Source organism: Betta splendens, chromosome 16, assembly GCF_900634795.4.
Source record: "Betta splendens chromosome 16, fBetSpl5.4, whole genome shotgun sequence".
In the NCBI taxonomy this organism is placed as follows: Eukaryota; Metazoa; Chordata; class Actinopteri; order Anabantiformes; family Osphronemidae; genus Betta; species Betta splendens.
The window spans coordinates 20,251,434-20,266,212 of NC_040896.2; the positions used below are offsets into that span (position 1 = coordinate 20,251,434).

Sequence of the window (14,779 nt, forward strand, 5' to 3'; positions counted from 1 at the left end):
GCATGCATGCTGCGTTCAAATGCTCTTCCCAAACAGCTCTTCAGACTGTGTGAGTCTTTACTAACCTAATTTCCGTTTTCCTCGCTGCCCTTTTTACAGCAAGTAGAACCCACTGAAACCACTACTATAGCTAACAATAACAAATGTATATAAGCGTTTTCCTTTATTTAAAACGTTTAATTGTCCTATTTCCAATTTCCAGTGAACGCAGCTTCAGGTCGGACGCCAGAAGACGCAGGGACTGGTCGTTGGCGGAGCCTTTGCAGGAAACACGCTTCCAAGTTTCCCACAGAACTACTACCACGTCCGTGTGTGTACTCAGCTGTTACGTTACGTCTTGACCAGATGACGGTGAGTGTTTCTTTGTCATATTTCGCCTCTTTCTAACTTTCCTTCCCGACGCCGCGTCGGGCCCCGTCGCAGCCGGGGACGTTTACTGTCCTCTCCCCCGCAGCTGCTGTTTAATTCACGGGAAAAGCGACTTCCTGCCGTCGGTAAAGGAACACGGTCATTTTAAGGCTATAGGGCTTTTTACCAACCTGTAGGTGGGGAGAAGTCGTCGCTTTGCTAACTTTTATTATAGTAGTGTGTTACGTTAATGCAGTTGTCCAACACAATGGGTCCCGTGAAGTTAAAAAGCAGCACGCTGCGCTGGAGGTGCTTATTATTTTAATAAACAGTGCTGTGGCGGCAGGTAAACGCTAAACCACAGTGATATCATAATCACAGCACAGCCACTATAAACAGCTTATCTCTTTATTCTTCAAAGAGCCGATCTTTATGTAAACTACTTCAAACGCCACTTGTTTATAACACCTGTATGCGCGAGTTTACAAAGCGTAACCAGAAGTAAAGCCAGTCCCAGACTGGGACACGTACTGGTCGTTTAGCTTCCCATTCTGTGGCAACGAGCGTCTGTGTGAGACGCTGACATCTTATATGCGAAGGTTTAATGTGGATGGACAAGCTGAGACTCATCTAAACGAATCAGCCCGGATCCCTCGCATTCCCCTCTTTTGTGAATGCATGCGCTCAAATGTCTGCACAAGGATTTGGGCCCTTTAATTCACAGTCCCCCCGTGGATTTGTGAGCAGTGATTTCCCCTCAGCTGGAGCCAGGACCTCGAGGGACCTAGGCGTGCATATAGAAAAGAAAGCCAAGTAGTTAAGTCCTTATTTACTTCAGGTGATGGGTTAATTAGAGGCTACAGGAATGACTGGTTTGAAGAAAGGGCTTCTGAAATTTTCCCGGAAAGTAAATCAGCGCGAGATGTGGCGTGTGGTGTGTGGTGTAAAACAACCCTCCTCAGTCTGTGTGTGTTTCACAGATAGTCATTTGTGACCCTCAGTCGCATCCTGGGCCGGCGCGGGGCTGATGGGAAGGTTCCAGCAGCGGCGGCGCCCACCCGTTCCCCCCGTGATGTCCTCAGGGGGAGTGAGACGTGGATGACGGCCTGAGCCAGAGGAATTCCACACTCGGGCCAAGGAAGCCTCGCCGCGCTGCAGAGACCAACCCGTTCTGGTTGTAGAGAGCAGCAGACGCTCGCCGCCGCTGGGCCGTCGCCATGCCGATGCCACGACCGCTGTGGCTGTGGCTGTGGCTGTTGCTGCCGCTGGTGTGGCTGGGAGGCTGCGGCGCCCACAGCCTGTTCACCTGTGAGCCAATCAGAGTGCACCGGTGCCTGGGGATGTCCTACAACATGACCTTCTTCCCCAACATGATGGAACACTATGACCAGGATGCCGCAGCCGGCCTCATGGAGGTGAGTTGTCGTGAAGCAGTCGTCAGACTGTTGCTCGTTATTCCAATTAGTTCTTAATTGAACTGTAAACCTGGATGTGAATACGCTGATGGTAAACTTTCAGTCCGTACTGGTCGTATCGTAATCGCATCTGCACACAGAACACCAGTCACGTCCTGCCTGGCCGTTCTACAGAGCTCTAACTCAATAAGACACTGAAGCTGTTTTGCTCATGTATCTGTACAGTCGCTTCGAACGGTCAGAACTTGTGACTAAGGGACGTTTGTGAACACATTTCAGCAGAGAATTGGTTTGGAATGAGGGACGTCTGTCTGCTGGAGCCACACGTTAAAGCTCTGTTAGTAAGAAGTGGTCGTTATACTGTTATGTCGAGGTAACGTACATTGTGTTGTTTGGATTGTGATTGTGATGATTAAAGGAGGGGACGCACTCAGTGGTCACTTTATTAGGTACACCTGAGTGTCGTTGGCGGCCGGTGATGAGCTTTTAGTCCATCCGTGATTTAAAACCTTGCACCAGTGTCATCACCTTAACGACACGCGCTGCTGAGGTTGATGTAGCTTTAACCCGACAGTCTGATCTTAGCTCCAAATAATTGAAATAATAGTATGGCCCCGACTCCACCGTTACACTGAGTCTCTGCTCAGCAGCGAACTGGCCTGTTGTTGCTCCTGTGTCCTCTGTCCTGACATTCCTGAAGCTCCGGGTTTGGGTTACACACGCTCGGTGTCGGAGTGTTGAACAGGAGCAGAGATCCGCTGAAGGAGCCTTTTGTGAGGCACCCAGCGATGGCATGAGCGTCTTATTTCACAGCGGCTTTTGGCCACGGGCAAACTTCGACTTTGTTGTGCGAGGCCTTTGATTTGTGGAGGAAGGGGACGGACACACCCGGTTCGACCCCACCCCGCGTGCCACAGTGCGTTCTCTCCCAGTTACTCGCTCGCTCCTTCCCTCGAGCGCGCGGTCCTACCTCCACGGCCCCGTCTCCCGGGCGACGGGCTCGCTCTCCCGGCCTACGTTCGACATTACTATTCATAGCCGTCTTTGAAGGCGCGCAGCCATTTATCACTAAGCCCAGATGCTGTAATCAAGCAGAGCGCTGCTTTGTGCTGAGCTCAGGCCAAGGTATCGGTAGGATTTCCCGCAGGAGGGCTGACCTTTTTCCGCCCTTGGCCTCATATTCCACCAGCGTTTGCCAGCATTTGGAACAGACGATTTTTTTTTGAAGTGTCAGAGTACAAAGAGAGCGGAAGGACGCACTGATGTACAGTAACAAGCAGGAAACAGTCGACAGTCTCGAGCAAAGTTGGAAAAGTAAGCAGCTAGCAGTTTTGTTTTCAAATCAATAAATCCTTGAAGTACTGAAGCAGTAATGACTTTTTCAAATCAGACTGTCTGCTGGCGGCAGCTTCCTGAACGCCGTGTCCTTTTCACCATAACTCTGCTCTAAAGCAAATAAAGGTCAGGGGTGGTGAGTAACGGGGAGCTCATTGCTAAGGAGGTCGGGACCTCCACAGCAGAGAAACAAGGGCGCTTACTGTCAGGGGCCGAAGCCCAGGCCCCAAAGACACGGGCCCCATGTGGTTCTCCCTGTGGGAGAATGAGCTCGGCCACTGATCAAGCCCCGCCGCGGCTCCTCGGCAGCCTCGTCTGTCAGCGGCTCGCTGCATTCCTGCATCCTTGGCCTGTCCTTGTGCGCGCTCACTTCCTGCCCCCTCCCCTTCAGGCCTGACCAGCGCCGGTCGCCCGGCTGCTGAAGGAGTGAATGGCTCCGTTTATAACACTCTGACTCGGCCCTGCTCTCTGCGTCGCAGCCTTTCATGCCCCTGGTGAACCTGCGCTGCTCCCCCGCCGTCCACCACTTCCTGTGCCAGGCCTTCGTCCCAGAATGCACCGAGGAGAGCAACGTGATCCGCCCGTGCCGGGAGCAGTGCGAGGCCGTGCTGTCCGACTGCGAGGAGCACATCCGAGTCTTCGGCGTCAGCTGGCCTCCTGAGCTCCAGTGCGACAAGTAAGAAAAGCACCAAAACACACAGCACACTTGATGATTGCTGATAAACCACATTGTTTCTCTCTTCTAGACTGGACCTGTGTAGCTCCACTGCTGCTTCAGTGGAAGCAGCAGCTACGACCCCCATGATCTCTTCATCTGCTAAGAGGGAGCTGGGTTTCTGGTGCCCGCTGCAGCTAAAGACCAAACCGGGTCAGGGCTCGTCCTTCCTGGGCGCCCAGGACTGCGCCCCGCCCTGCTCCAACATGTACTTCAAACGCCACGACGTTGAATTCGCCAAGCGCTTCATCGGCGTGTGCTCCATCATCTGCCTGGGCGCCACTCTCTTCACCTTCCTCACCTTCCTGATCGACGTCAAGCGCTTCCGCTACCCCGAGCGCCCCATCATCTTCTACGCCGTGTGCTACAGCCTGGTCTCGCTCATGTACTTCGTGGGCTTCCTGCTGGGCAACACCGCGGCCTGCGCGGCGCCGGCCCACCCCGCGGGCGTGGACACGGTGGTGTTGGGCTCGCAGAGCAAAGGCTGCACCCTGCTCTTCATGCTGCTCTACTTCTTCTCCATGGCCGGTATTGTCTGGTGGGTCATACTCACCATCACCTGGTTCCTGGCAGCTGGGCCCAAGTGGAGCTGTGAGGCTATTGAGAAGAAAGCGGTGAGGTTTCCTCCCATTATTACTGATGGCTGGTAGCGGCTGGTCTTGTGGGTAATGGTGGCTGCTGTGTGATTCGTCTGCAGGTATGGTTCCACACCACCGCCTGGGGGATCCCCGGGGCTCTGACGGTTATGCTTCTCGCCCTGAACAAAGTCGAAGGGGACAACATCAGCGGGGTCTGCTTCGTGGGACTCTACGACCTGGACGCCCTGCGCTATTTCGTCCTGGCGCCGCTGTGCGTCGGCGTGGTGGTGGGCCTCTTCCTCATCCTGGCCGGCATCGTTTCGCTCAACCACGTCCGGCAGGTGATTCAGCACGACGAGCGCAACCAGGAGAAGCTGAAGAAGTTCATGATCCGCATCGGCGTGTTCAGCTGCCTCTACCTAGTGCCGCTGGTCACGCTGTTGGCCTGCTACACCTACGAGCAGAGTCACCGCGTCAGCTGGGAAAACACCTGGATCAATGACCGATGTCAGGAGTACAGCATCCCCTGCTCCTACAAGGTAGCTGTGCTTCGTTGGCTCATGTGATTGAATATGTAGGTTTGGTCACAGCTGAATGAGACACACAAAGCGTGGGTGTGGCGGGGTACAGAAGAAAGCACAAAGCCAAACTTGCAATAGCAAACACAAGACGATACTATAAAATTAAATAGTTGCAGTTTAAAGTTATAATAAAGTTTATAATAATAAAGTTTCTTTTCTGTGTCAGCTCAGATAGTTTTCAGTGAAGCAAAGACTTAAAAAATGACCAGGCTTCTCCGTCTAACTATAAACAGCTCCGTTGTGCATGAAATGCACTGTACAAAGGTCAGTTAGAAGCAACTGCATATAAATAATTAAGCAGATGTATCACAAGAGGCTTACGACTGTCCAAAAAGGCAGTAACAACCCAAAAGAGACTTCCTAATTAGATTTAAAATTCGAAAGTGTGTCCTTGTGCTCCATCTATCGACCCAGAGAGGGAGGAAAAGTTATAAAGTAAACTCGACTCAGTTGTTTGTTGCAGCAGTTTATAAAGCTCGGGTTTGTCTATAGTAAGAATCTGGTTAATTCATTTACACACATTTTCCGATTTACTAAGATGTTGCGTGCTTCTTCGTTTCAGACAACTGAGCACGACCGTCCTGACCTCTCCCTGTTCCTGGTGAAATACTTGATGACTCTAGTAGTTGGCATATCTGCAGTCTTCTGGGTTGGCAGCAAAAAGACGTGCTCGGAATGGGCCTATTTCTTCAACAGGACCCGCAAGAGAGAGTAAGTCGCCTTCAGAAATGGTTTGCAATAAATTGTCACGCACTAAACATTTGGTGTCCGTGAACCCACAGTCCTATCAGCGAGAGCCGCCGTGTGCTCCAGGAGTCCTGCGAGTTCTTCCTCAAGCACAACAGCCGGGTCCAGCACAAGAAGAAGCACTACAGCCCAAGATCCCGTAAGCTCAAGGTCATCTCTAAGTCCATGGGCACAAGCACAGGAGCTGCACAGCCCGGCGCCTCCCCTGCTGCCGCCTCGACCAGTAAAGGAGCCTCCGCCTTGGACAACCACGAGCCCCACGTGCAGGGCTCCCTGTCTGAGGCGTCAGCCAGGGAGCATCTGGAGAGGGGCAGCTCCAGCCGAAGCTCCAGGAGGGTGGAGAGGGAACGCGAGAGGGAGAGGGAAGGGGGAGAGAGACGTAGCAAGGGCGGGAGCTCCAGCAAGGTCAGCAGCCGCTCAGAAAGCATGCACAGGGTCCCAGACGGAAGGTGAGAAATTGTAGCTCAGCAGCTGCAGCAGGGTCTGTCGTAACCACCTGCAGTCTCACGTGTGTCTGTGCTTTAGGGTGACTCCAAGGAGTGAAGTGTCAGACGCCAGGCAGAATCCCAGTGGACAGCAACCTCCGGCTTCAAACCTTCCACTAGGCAGCAGCAGCAGCATCCAAGGCTCCACCTTCCAACTGGAGCGCGAGGCGCCTACGGAGAGCAAGGACACAAAGGACATGGGCTGCTGAGACATTTGAACCTGTCTTGGACATCACTGAGACAGCGGTCATGTGCTGATTGGTGCACCCATTCATTAGTATAAGCTCCATACATGAGCTTATGATTGTACGTTCCACATTATAGTCAGTGAATGTAAATCACCAGCTAAAGGAACTGTACCTTAGTTATTCCAAAGTGATGCTGGACCAGAATCTGTGCAGACTACAGATTGTTTTGGGGGGTTGATTGTGTCTTTTAGTTGTACTGAGCTACTGTGCACAGACACTAGTGAACATGTATTTATGTTAATGCTCTTACACTGTAGCAGTCACTGCACTGGGTATGTTACAAAGATCATGGCTTGGCCAAGTGTGCAACCTAAGCACAGTGAATATCCTTCCTGGATGGGGTGGTTTATTTTCTAGCTTTCATTACTTACATTGCTACTTTGAAATGCTTTTGATAAAATGCATACTTGTTGTTTTTTATAATAGTTTTTTAGTTTTTTCATAAAACCCGTGCTTTTGTTTTTGCTGCAGAGGTTGGACTTGGATAAAGTCGTACCATCATTTGACTTTTCCCTCCTCTTCAAAGCACCTGCAGATGTACGTCTATTTGTGTTGGTGCATTCATCACTAGTGTAAAACGTTCTGAATCTAATTGAGGAAACGGATCAAACAGTCTTTGCACTATTTGTTGTTACAAGCACAAACCACTAATTATTAAGCACAACTAGTTTTATAATTTGGGGATTTCTTCAGGGTGTATTTATACTGTATGGCTCTCAGACCACATATCGTCTTCAAGCATTTCCAGAACTCTTTGATTTGTTTGAGCCTCTGTCCTACTGAACTGTCTGTTATGCGTCTTTCTTTAAGTTTTGTTACCTTTTGTATTTGAGGGCAAAGTGTCCGTAACACTAATGAAAGGGAATCGTGTCAGTCCATTTCCACTGTGTTCTCACGCTGCCATGTAAACAGGCCTGTTGCTGATGATGTGTTCAGATACAGTGTAATCCGTGAAATGCTTTATACAGTTCTGAGAGCTGTTCACTACTTTTACGTGTCTTTTCAATAAAATTGTGTGAAATGAACAATTACATTTGATGAAACGATGAAAGACAGAATGTGTTGACGCTTAATTAAGTGCGTAAATTGTGAGTACAAAATGCGGCTTTTGCGCACGGAGGCGCTCACTGCGCCCACACGGATCTCGGGGTTTTTTTCTCCAGAGGACGTTTCTGTGAGTTGACTGGCTCCTCTCGCTCGTCCTGCCCTCCTCTGGACTGAAGCCTACTGGAGTCTGGAGTCTGGACTGTCGCCTCAGCTCTCGGAGCGCACACAGCTGCCCTTTGTCTCGCCAACGATGTCTCCCCTCGTTGCGCGTCTGCTGCTTCTCGCCTGCTTGGTTTTGCCGCTTTATTGCGTGGAAAAGGTGAAAAGTAGAGGATACCGCAAAGATCCCGATGCTGATAAGGTAAGCGACAATAAGCGATAAGATCCCATCCTAACAAGCATCTCACTTCTGATACAGAGGAAAGTAATTAGTTTTAGATATAAAAACGTTGTCAATAAATTAATATCCTCATTTAGCCGCTTTAACGCATTTTTAAGAACATTAACGCATGTTTTGATCTTTAACCTCGTTCTAATTTGACTTTTCGCTCTGTCATACTTGTTGTTCTCATATGTTCTTTAAAACGACGGAAATTCCCCCCCCCCAAAAAATACGATTCCTTCATTTCATTTTCTTCACGCTGAATCATCCGCATGCGGGCTCGCAGTGAGACTGAGTGTGGTCGACACTTGGTCCAAACGGTCTCCAGACCGACCTGGATCCAGCAGCGGCTGCAGCTCCGTATCTTCTGTATGGTCAGCTGGTTCTGTATTATTCCAAGCTTGGCCGCTCTCCAGCAGACTGAATAGACAGAAAAAACACAGGCAAACAGGAAGCCGGGGTCTGGCTCATACTGTGCGTCTGCCTTTCTTTGTTATCTGTCGGTGGGACCGCTTTAAAAAAGGGCTGATGCACATTTGTGGAGAAAGTGGTGACTGACATTGACTATTCTAAGTGTTTTAATTGATATTTCCATGAATCCAGTCCAATCCAATTCATGTGTTTGTTCCGAATGACGTCAGGCTCTTTGCTGTAGGTTTGGAGGAACAGCCACGGTGTGCTTTTAATCTCCTGGGAGTCAAATGAAAGTGAGCCTAGTGCTTATTTCCCTGGGTGCTCCGAGACTCCTCAAAGCCTCCATACCCCACTTAGACAACCACCAGTATAGTTGATCTCTATTATCCTCCAAACGCAAGGACCACAGCTGAGACCACAGCAGACGGATATAATGAACAGCATCCTATGTTGCCGTCTGTATCCAGTGCACAGGAAATGATGCCGAAAAGCTCAACTGCACTAGTCGCTCTGGGGAAGAACGATCGACTTATGTGGTAATCACTGAGCACTATTTTGCATCCCGCTGCCTAAGCCCATGTCTGATCTGCACGCTCCTGGAGAGCTTCACCTCTGACTTCAGTGCATGAAAAACTGCTGATTCCTCATCTTTTTCAGGGGCGAATGCAGCCTTTGTGCTTCAGTTACAGCAACGGAATATGTGCAATAATATTGGCTGAGGCCGGAGGGGGATTCATGCAGGCAGCGGGCACCACTATAGAGGCAGCACACTGGAAGCTAATGTAAAAGTCAGCCGTAGGCAAACACAGGTTCCATTCATCAGTCGGGTCTGAAAGGCCTCCAACAAAATCCCATTCACCCTAAGTGACTGAATAACAACCAGGTTTGTTTAATATTCATCCCAGTTCCATTTTGCACCAACCTTCTGTGGAGGTGCTTGGATATAGTCCCGCTTCGTTTTATTCTCAGGACACATTCCAGGTACATTAGCTCACGCGCATATCAGTGCAAAATTCACTGGTTTCTGCAGACTTCCCAGTTTCCTAAAGAGATGATGTCAGGTCGCAGCAGCAAAGCCCCTTAATGGCTAAAACAGACTCTGGACCATCTGTTCTGGAGGACCACTAAAGGCTGCCGCTCTCTCTGCCCTGAGAGTGAAGGGAGTAAAAGCTCTTTGTTTGGTCTTTTGGCTCTGTGCCCCCTGTAACTACTCCACAGCTGCATGCTGAGCAAAGAGGGGCTGCACTGACCCACACAAACCCAGACACAAGGGCCTCCGGCACCAGCCGTTTGCTTAAAGGTGAGGACACGCTCCTCCGTCTCAGTTTAGGCCAGTTCTGATTATATGATTCAGATCAAAGTCAAAACCCAACTCGGGCTAAAAAAAGGTTGAACCTGGAACGCTGCAATCAGTGGGTCAGAATGTGTCTTTTCTTTGTGCGTTTGTGTCAGCGCAAGACTCAGAAGAACAATGAATCACAACAGCTGCTAATTTAAGCCGTCAGCAAACCTTCCCTTCCTCCTTAACGCACCGCTTTGTATTCGTTCCTCCCCGGCTTCACGGCTGCTGCTTCTTCTGCTGTTCCTTGGTTTGGCTTCGCGGCATGTTTGTGTTTTTTTTAAATGGGAAGCGTGTTACACTCTGGCCTTTTGTGTGATGGTTGGATGAATGGCAGCGTTCACAGTAGGTGTCTGTGGAGCACGCGGCCCAAACCCCCACAAGAAGAGACCGGAAGCCTGATAACAATGGACCGTGCTGATGCTATGTGTGGCTTCTGGCTCTCAGCTTCCTCCCTGTGCTGTGTTTTTAGTACGGCAGCTGCCTTCAGGGCCCAGCAGGCGCCCCCGGTAGAGAAGGGAATCCAGGGACCAACGGCATTCCAGGGACCCCAGGCATCCCCGGCCGCGACGGGTCCAAAGGTGAGAAGGGCGAGTGCGTGAACGAGATCTTCGAGGAGCCCTGGAGGCCCAACTACAAGCAGTGCGCGTGGAACTCTCTGAATTACGGGATCGACCTGGGGAAAGTAGCGGTAAGTCACTGGTAGCGCGCCGTTCTGAGTGTCACAGAGCCAGCACCGAACCCACCAAGGGCTCGGCGCCCCCGCTGTGTTGCAGGACTGCACCTTCACCAAGCTGCGCTCAGACAGCGCGCTGCGAGTGCTCTTCAGCGGCTCCCTCAGGCTCAAGTGCAAGAGCGCCTGCTGCCAGAGGTGGTACTTCACCTTCAACGGAGCCGAGTGCACCGGACCGCTGCCCATAGAGTCCATCATCTACTTAGACCAGGGGAGTCCTGAGCTCAACTCCACCATCAACATCCACAGAACGTCCTCAGGTAGGGACACAAGGCGTGACCCCGTTCACGGGCTTCAGTCAGACAAAGATGAACACACACAGTGTGTGTAGCTGACGCAAGGGTTCCCACCGCTGCTTCACCTGCACACAACTGACAAACCACAGTGTAAACTGGGTTTGCACGCTGGGTTTTTGGTTTTGTAGAGGGAAATGGTTTGAGAGTTGCACATCATCTAATGACAGAATGTGAGGAGGGAGAGGTTTACATGCACTTCGTCCTCACTGGTTGACCTCACGGTCTGTGCTCCCAGCCTCGGTCGACCACAGGTCAGTGAGTATTTACTTAATGCGGAGTCGGGAAAGCCCAGCGCAGAATCTTCAAAGCAACGTTACAATCTCAAATTAGCTCGTGAAAAGTTCACCACTGTCTCAAAAACAAAACAATTAACAATTTCCATCTGTGGAATCACTTTGGGTGTTCCCTGAAATTCCCTCAAGCAGCCTCTCATCTCTCCGCAGTTGAAGGGCTGTGTGAAGGCGTCAAAGCTGGCCTGGTGGATGTGGCCGTGTGGGTGGGGACCTGCGCAGACTATCCCAGAGGTGACGCATCCACAGGGTGGAATTCAGTCTCCAGGATTATCATCGAGGAACTGTCTAAGTGAAAAGAAGGAGGCGAGGGAGGGCCCAGCGCCGGTCGCACAGTAGTCTGTTATCTGGCCGTCCAAAATGATCAGGTGTGGTTTCTGCTGGGACGCAGCACCATCACTGATGGTAACTTGAATGTTGTTTTGTCGTGTTTAATTCTACACTAGTTGACAGGCCAATAAACAGGATTACTGCGTCCCACAGATGAACGTACTGTAGCTTCAGCTGCTTTTAGACAACAGCAGCTTTCAACAGATATTGTGTAAAAATGTACCCACATGAACTTTTTATATTCAATATTACTGTTAATAAATTGTTTGTAAAAGAGCTAAAGTTGTTGTTACTGTTTTCAACCAATGCAGCATTTATGTGGCTTTACAATGACTCTCACCAAATATCGACTTTAATAACAAAATTTTACAGAGCGGTTACAATTTGTTGTAAAAAATTATTAAGAAGTGATTTCAGACTAAAAGATCTTCACAAAAATAACTTAAGAGAAAGAAACTGATGTTACATATTGTATATGTATTGTCCCATTTTAGCTTTCTGCTGCCAAGGAAACATAAAACGTAAACATAATTCCAGTAGGATGAAACATTTTCATGATTCATCTCCCATCATACAAGCCTTAAACAGACTTACAAGCTTCATCCCCATAGCGAGTCTATCCATTACATCTCACAGAAAGTCCACAAAATGATTCTTGGCTCAGTTTTCTGTTCGACTGAAGACTTCTCACATCAGGACGTTCACAGGGAGGAGGGAGTTCAGTTCCAGTCTTTGCTCTCTGTATTTCCTGTATCTTGATGTGGAGCCACAGTCTCCGTGTGACCTCAGAGTCTCCTCAGCTTCACTCATTTTGCTGCAGCAGGAAGCTAGACACGTTTTCATAAACTACAAAGGTGATGCAGCAAGCTGGAGTGACGCGGATCACATTGGGGATGATCCCTTTGTAGAAACCAGTGACACCTTCATTCCTGAAGAGAAGGTGATAGATTAGAACCATACACCACATTGCTGGCTAGAGAAAGCCAGAGCATCGGTACCATACCTCCATGTCCGTCTCATGACATCAATAACTCCATCATATCTATTGTGCTGGTCTTGCAAGCGAGCTCGCACCACCTGATACGGGTATGTTGTGGCCACAGCAAATATTTTGGATAACGCCGCCATTGTGATGTATTCCAGTGCATTCTGTTCACAGAGTCAGAAAAATATAGGGGAGAGTAAGGGAGTGACAAAAAAAACACACCAAAGTAGGAAAACTGTTGAGTCACTTGTTCAATTAACGCATCAACTGTGGCTTTGCCTTTATGAGACTCATACTTGAGTTTTATTAAACACTGAGCATGTTTCCAGTCTGCCTGTGGTTCACAGAGTTAATGACTCACCAGCTTTGCATCTGAAGGCACTTTCTTGTATTTGTTGTATTCTTTCTTGAACTCTTCATAGGCCATAAACTGCAGAGCTCCATGGGATGTACCAAACAGGCCGGGAACATAGCCCTAAATAAAGTATAGATTACGTATAATAATCTGTTCTGACAGCCTCAAAGTCACACAGTATGACTTCAGTATAAGTTAATGTATAATTAATTTACTTTTAACAAAAAGACACCTGCCCAATTCAGTCAGTCAAGTTGTCATTAATGATTTACTTAACAATTGTTAAGGTGTAAAACAATTTAAAAATTCTAAAAAGTTATAGCTTATTGGTAAAAGAATTAAACGTTTAAAATGTAAAATGTATTTCCTAATCAGCAGTTCTGTGTTTTTCTAGAGCCAATCCAAGGTTGCAACGCCCCCTTGTGGCTGGTCTGTTTTCCCAACTAGCCTGGCCCTTAGAGCTTTGAATTGACTGAACACATTTGATCGAGGTAGTCAGCAGTGGGTTGGACAGGGATAGATGGAAACAAGCATAAATGTGGCGTTCAAGAACCAGTGTTGGTCCCTCTGGTCCAAACAAGCAAAGGGAGGTCTGAGACACTACAACTCCTTCTATCCATTCGGTGAAAAAATAATTGAAATTGCTTCTACTGTGCATTATATGGAAGTGTAACGCACATGTCTACCTTGTATAGGCCAGGCACTCCCTCGTGACGGTAGATCTTGACCAGAGCATCCACCATTCCCTTGTACTGTTTGCTGTTTGAGTCTGACTTGTACTGCAGCACCAGGCGGGTCTTGGTCACCCAGATTGGGTTGGTGAGGGTCAGTGTTAGGATGCCTAGATGAGGGTGAGTGAGAAATGGGTCGGTGCTTGTAACAACTTATTGAAACTATAGTGGCAACTTTATCAGACAAGCATAACCAGATTCAGTTCGAAAATAAATATTTACGTGTAAACAAACCGTAAACGTAACATGATGACAGTGCATGCAGCCTTTATTTTAACATGAACCGCAGCTCAGACCAGCGTTGTGTGGCGTGAGACGTGGGACTAACCTGCTTCAGCTGCAGACACCAGGTGCTCAGCGGCACTCAGGTCCGTCTGACGGCCTTCCTTCGTGTACCCTTTGATGGCATTGTAACTGTGGGAAAGACAGTGTGTGAAATAAGGCAGGTGCAAAGCGCTGCCAACCCTCCACCACGTTTAGTTGCATACGTACAAAAAGAAGTAAAGACCCCATGACGCTCCGGCTCCCCAAACATTGGGTGTCACTCCTTGGTAGAGTCCTCTCAGTCCCTCCTGCTGCCAAACGCTCTTCATGCAGTGCATGATGCTGTTGTACTTAGGTCTTATCTCCAGACCATCACTTACTACATTGAAAGGACACACGTGAGTTCTAAAAGCAGCAACAGACTATATAATTGAATAAAAATCGACTGTAAATGCCAGATTACTATACATTTACTCGGTACCTGCAAACCTGATCTTGACCAGGTCCAGGGGGTGAAGCACCAGCGTTGACACCGCTCCTCCACTGAGCCCAGCGACCAGGTTTTCTATCCTCACGTGACTGAAGACCTGCCGGACGTGTCCAGCTAACGACACAGCAGAGACGGGTTTGCTGGACAGTGCAGTGTCTGTGACGGGAACAGGTCCGTGATCCGGAGCGGAGTTCATGTTTACAGGTAGCTAGCTAGCTTATCGTAGCTAGCTGTATTTATCTGCTAATGCTAAACGCGTACTATGTATGCTAACTCGCTGCCACTGTTATAAAGTGGGACTATAAAGTACAGACGCCCCTAACTCTTTAGACAGAATCATGTTCAGTGCCTGTTAGGTACTGAACCACGTTACGAACATGCGCTGTCACTGCTCCTGTGAACGACATGCAACCCGTTCAGCAGCTCAGCCACGGCTCGACCTTGCTGCCACCAACGTCACACCGTCGTGATTAAGCACCGTCCGGTCTTGCCCTTCAAAATAAAGCCTTTATCAGATAGGTCATTATGTCATTAGGTAAGTCATTATATTATTTTATTTCCTCAACTAAATGTTAAAGCATCTCCCCAAAAGCATCTTATTATAATGCCACTGAAAGCTCAGCTATTTGTTGTATTTTTGTTCTTTCGTACTAGTCAATCTATTCGAGGAA

At 48.9% G+C, this 14,779-nt stretch overlaps 3 protein-coding genes across 5 annotated transcripts; 2 read left to right on the forward strand and 1 right to left on the reverse strand.

Moving 5' to 3' along the window:
* The first annotated feature begins 191 nt into the window (after positions 1-191).
* Positions 192-7,480, forward strand: LOC114843406 (frizzled-6-like). Of its 2 annotated transcripts, none has more exons than XM_029129924.3 (8): positions 192-351; positions 1,329-1,763; positions 3,578-3,774; positions 3,845-4,427; positions 4,511-4,930; positions 5,535-5,683; positions 5,755-6,168; positions 6,245-7,480. In XM_029129924.3, the coding sequence occupies exons 2-8, from the start codon at positions 1,566-1,568 to the stop codon at positions 6,411-6,413; spliced, it is 2,130 nt and encodes a 709-aa protein (XP_028985757.1). In that variant the 5' UTR covers positions 192-351; positions 1,329-1,565; the 3' UTR covers positions 6,414-7,480. The 2 variants fall into 2 exon arrangements, with proteins under 2 accessions (XP_028985757.1, XP_028985758.1); XM_029129925.3 differs by having other exon boundaries at positions 193-351; positions 1,350-1,763.
* A 141-nt stretch (positions 7,481-7,621) lies between these two features.
* On the forward strand, positions 7,622-11,559 carry LOC114843410 (collagen triple helix repeat-containing protein 1-like). 2 transcript variants are annotated; one of them, XM_029129933.3, is made up of 5 exons: positions 7,622-7,860; positions 8,763-8,831; positions 10,107-10,325; positions 10,411-10,627; positions 11,107-11,559. In XM_029129933.3, exons 1-5 carry the CDS (start codon positions 7,750-7,752, stop codon positions 11,247-11,249), a joined length of 759 nt encoding a protein of 252 aa, XP_028985766.1. In that variant the 5' UTR covers positions 7,622-7,749; the 3' UTR covers positions 11,250-11,559. The 2 variants fall into 2 exon arrangements, with proteins under 2 accessions (XP_028985766.1, XP_028985767.1); XM_029129934.3 differs by lacking the exon at positions 8,763-8,831 and having other exon boundaries at positions 7,633-7,860.
* A 58-nt stretch (positions 11,560-11,617) lies between these two features.
* LOC114843409 (mitochondrial folate transporter/carrier-like) lies at positions 11,618-14,714 on the reverse strand. The gene is made up of 7 exons (XM_029129932.3): positions 14,100-14,714; positions 13,847-13,997; positions 13,683-13,768; positions 13,310-13,464; positions 12,630-12,743; positions 12,287-12,432; positions 11,618-12,212 (listed from the first exon to the last, which is right to left on the reverse strand). Exons 1-7 carry the CDS (start codon positions 14,302-14,304, stop codon positions 12,086-12,088), a joined length of 984 nt encoding a protein of 327 aa, XP_028985765.1. The 5' UTR covers positions 14,305-14,714; the 3' UTR covers positions 11,618-12,085.
* Between the last annotated feature and the right edge of the window lie 65 nt (positions 14,715-14,779).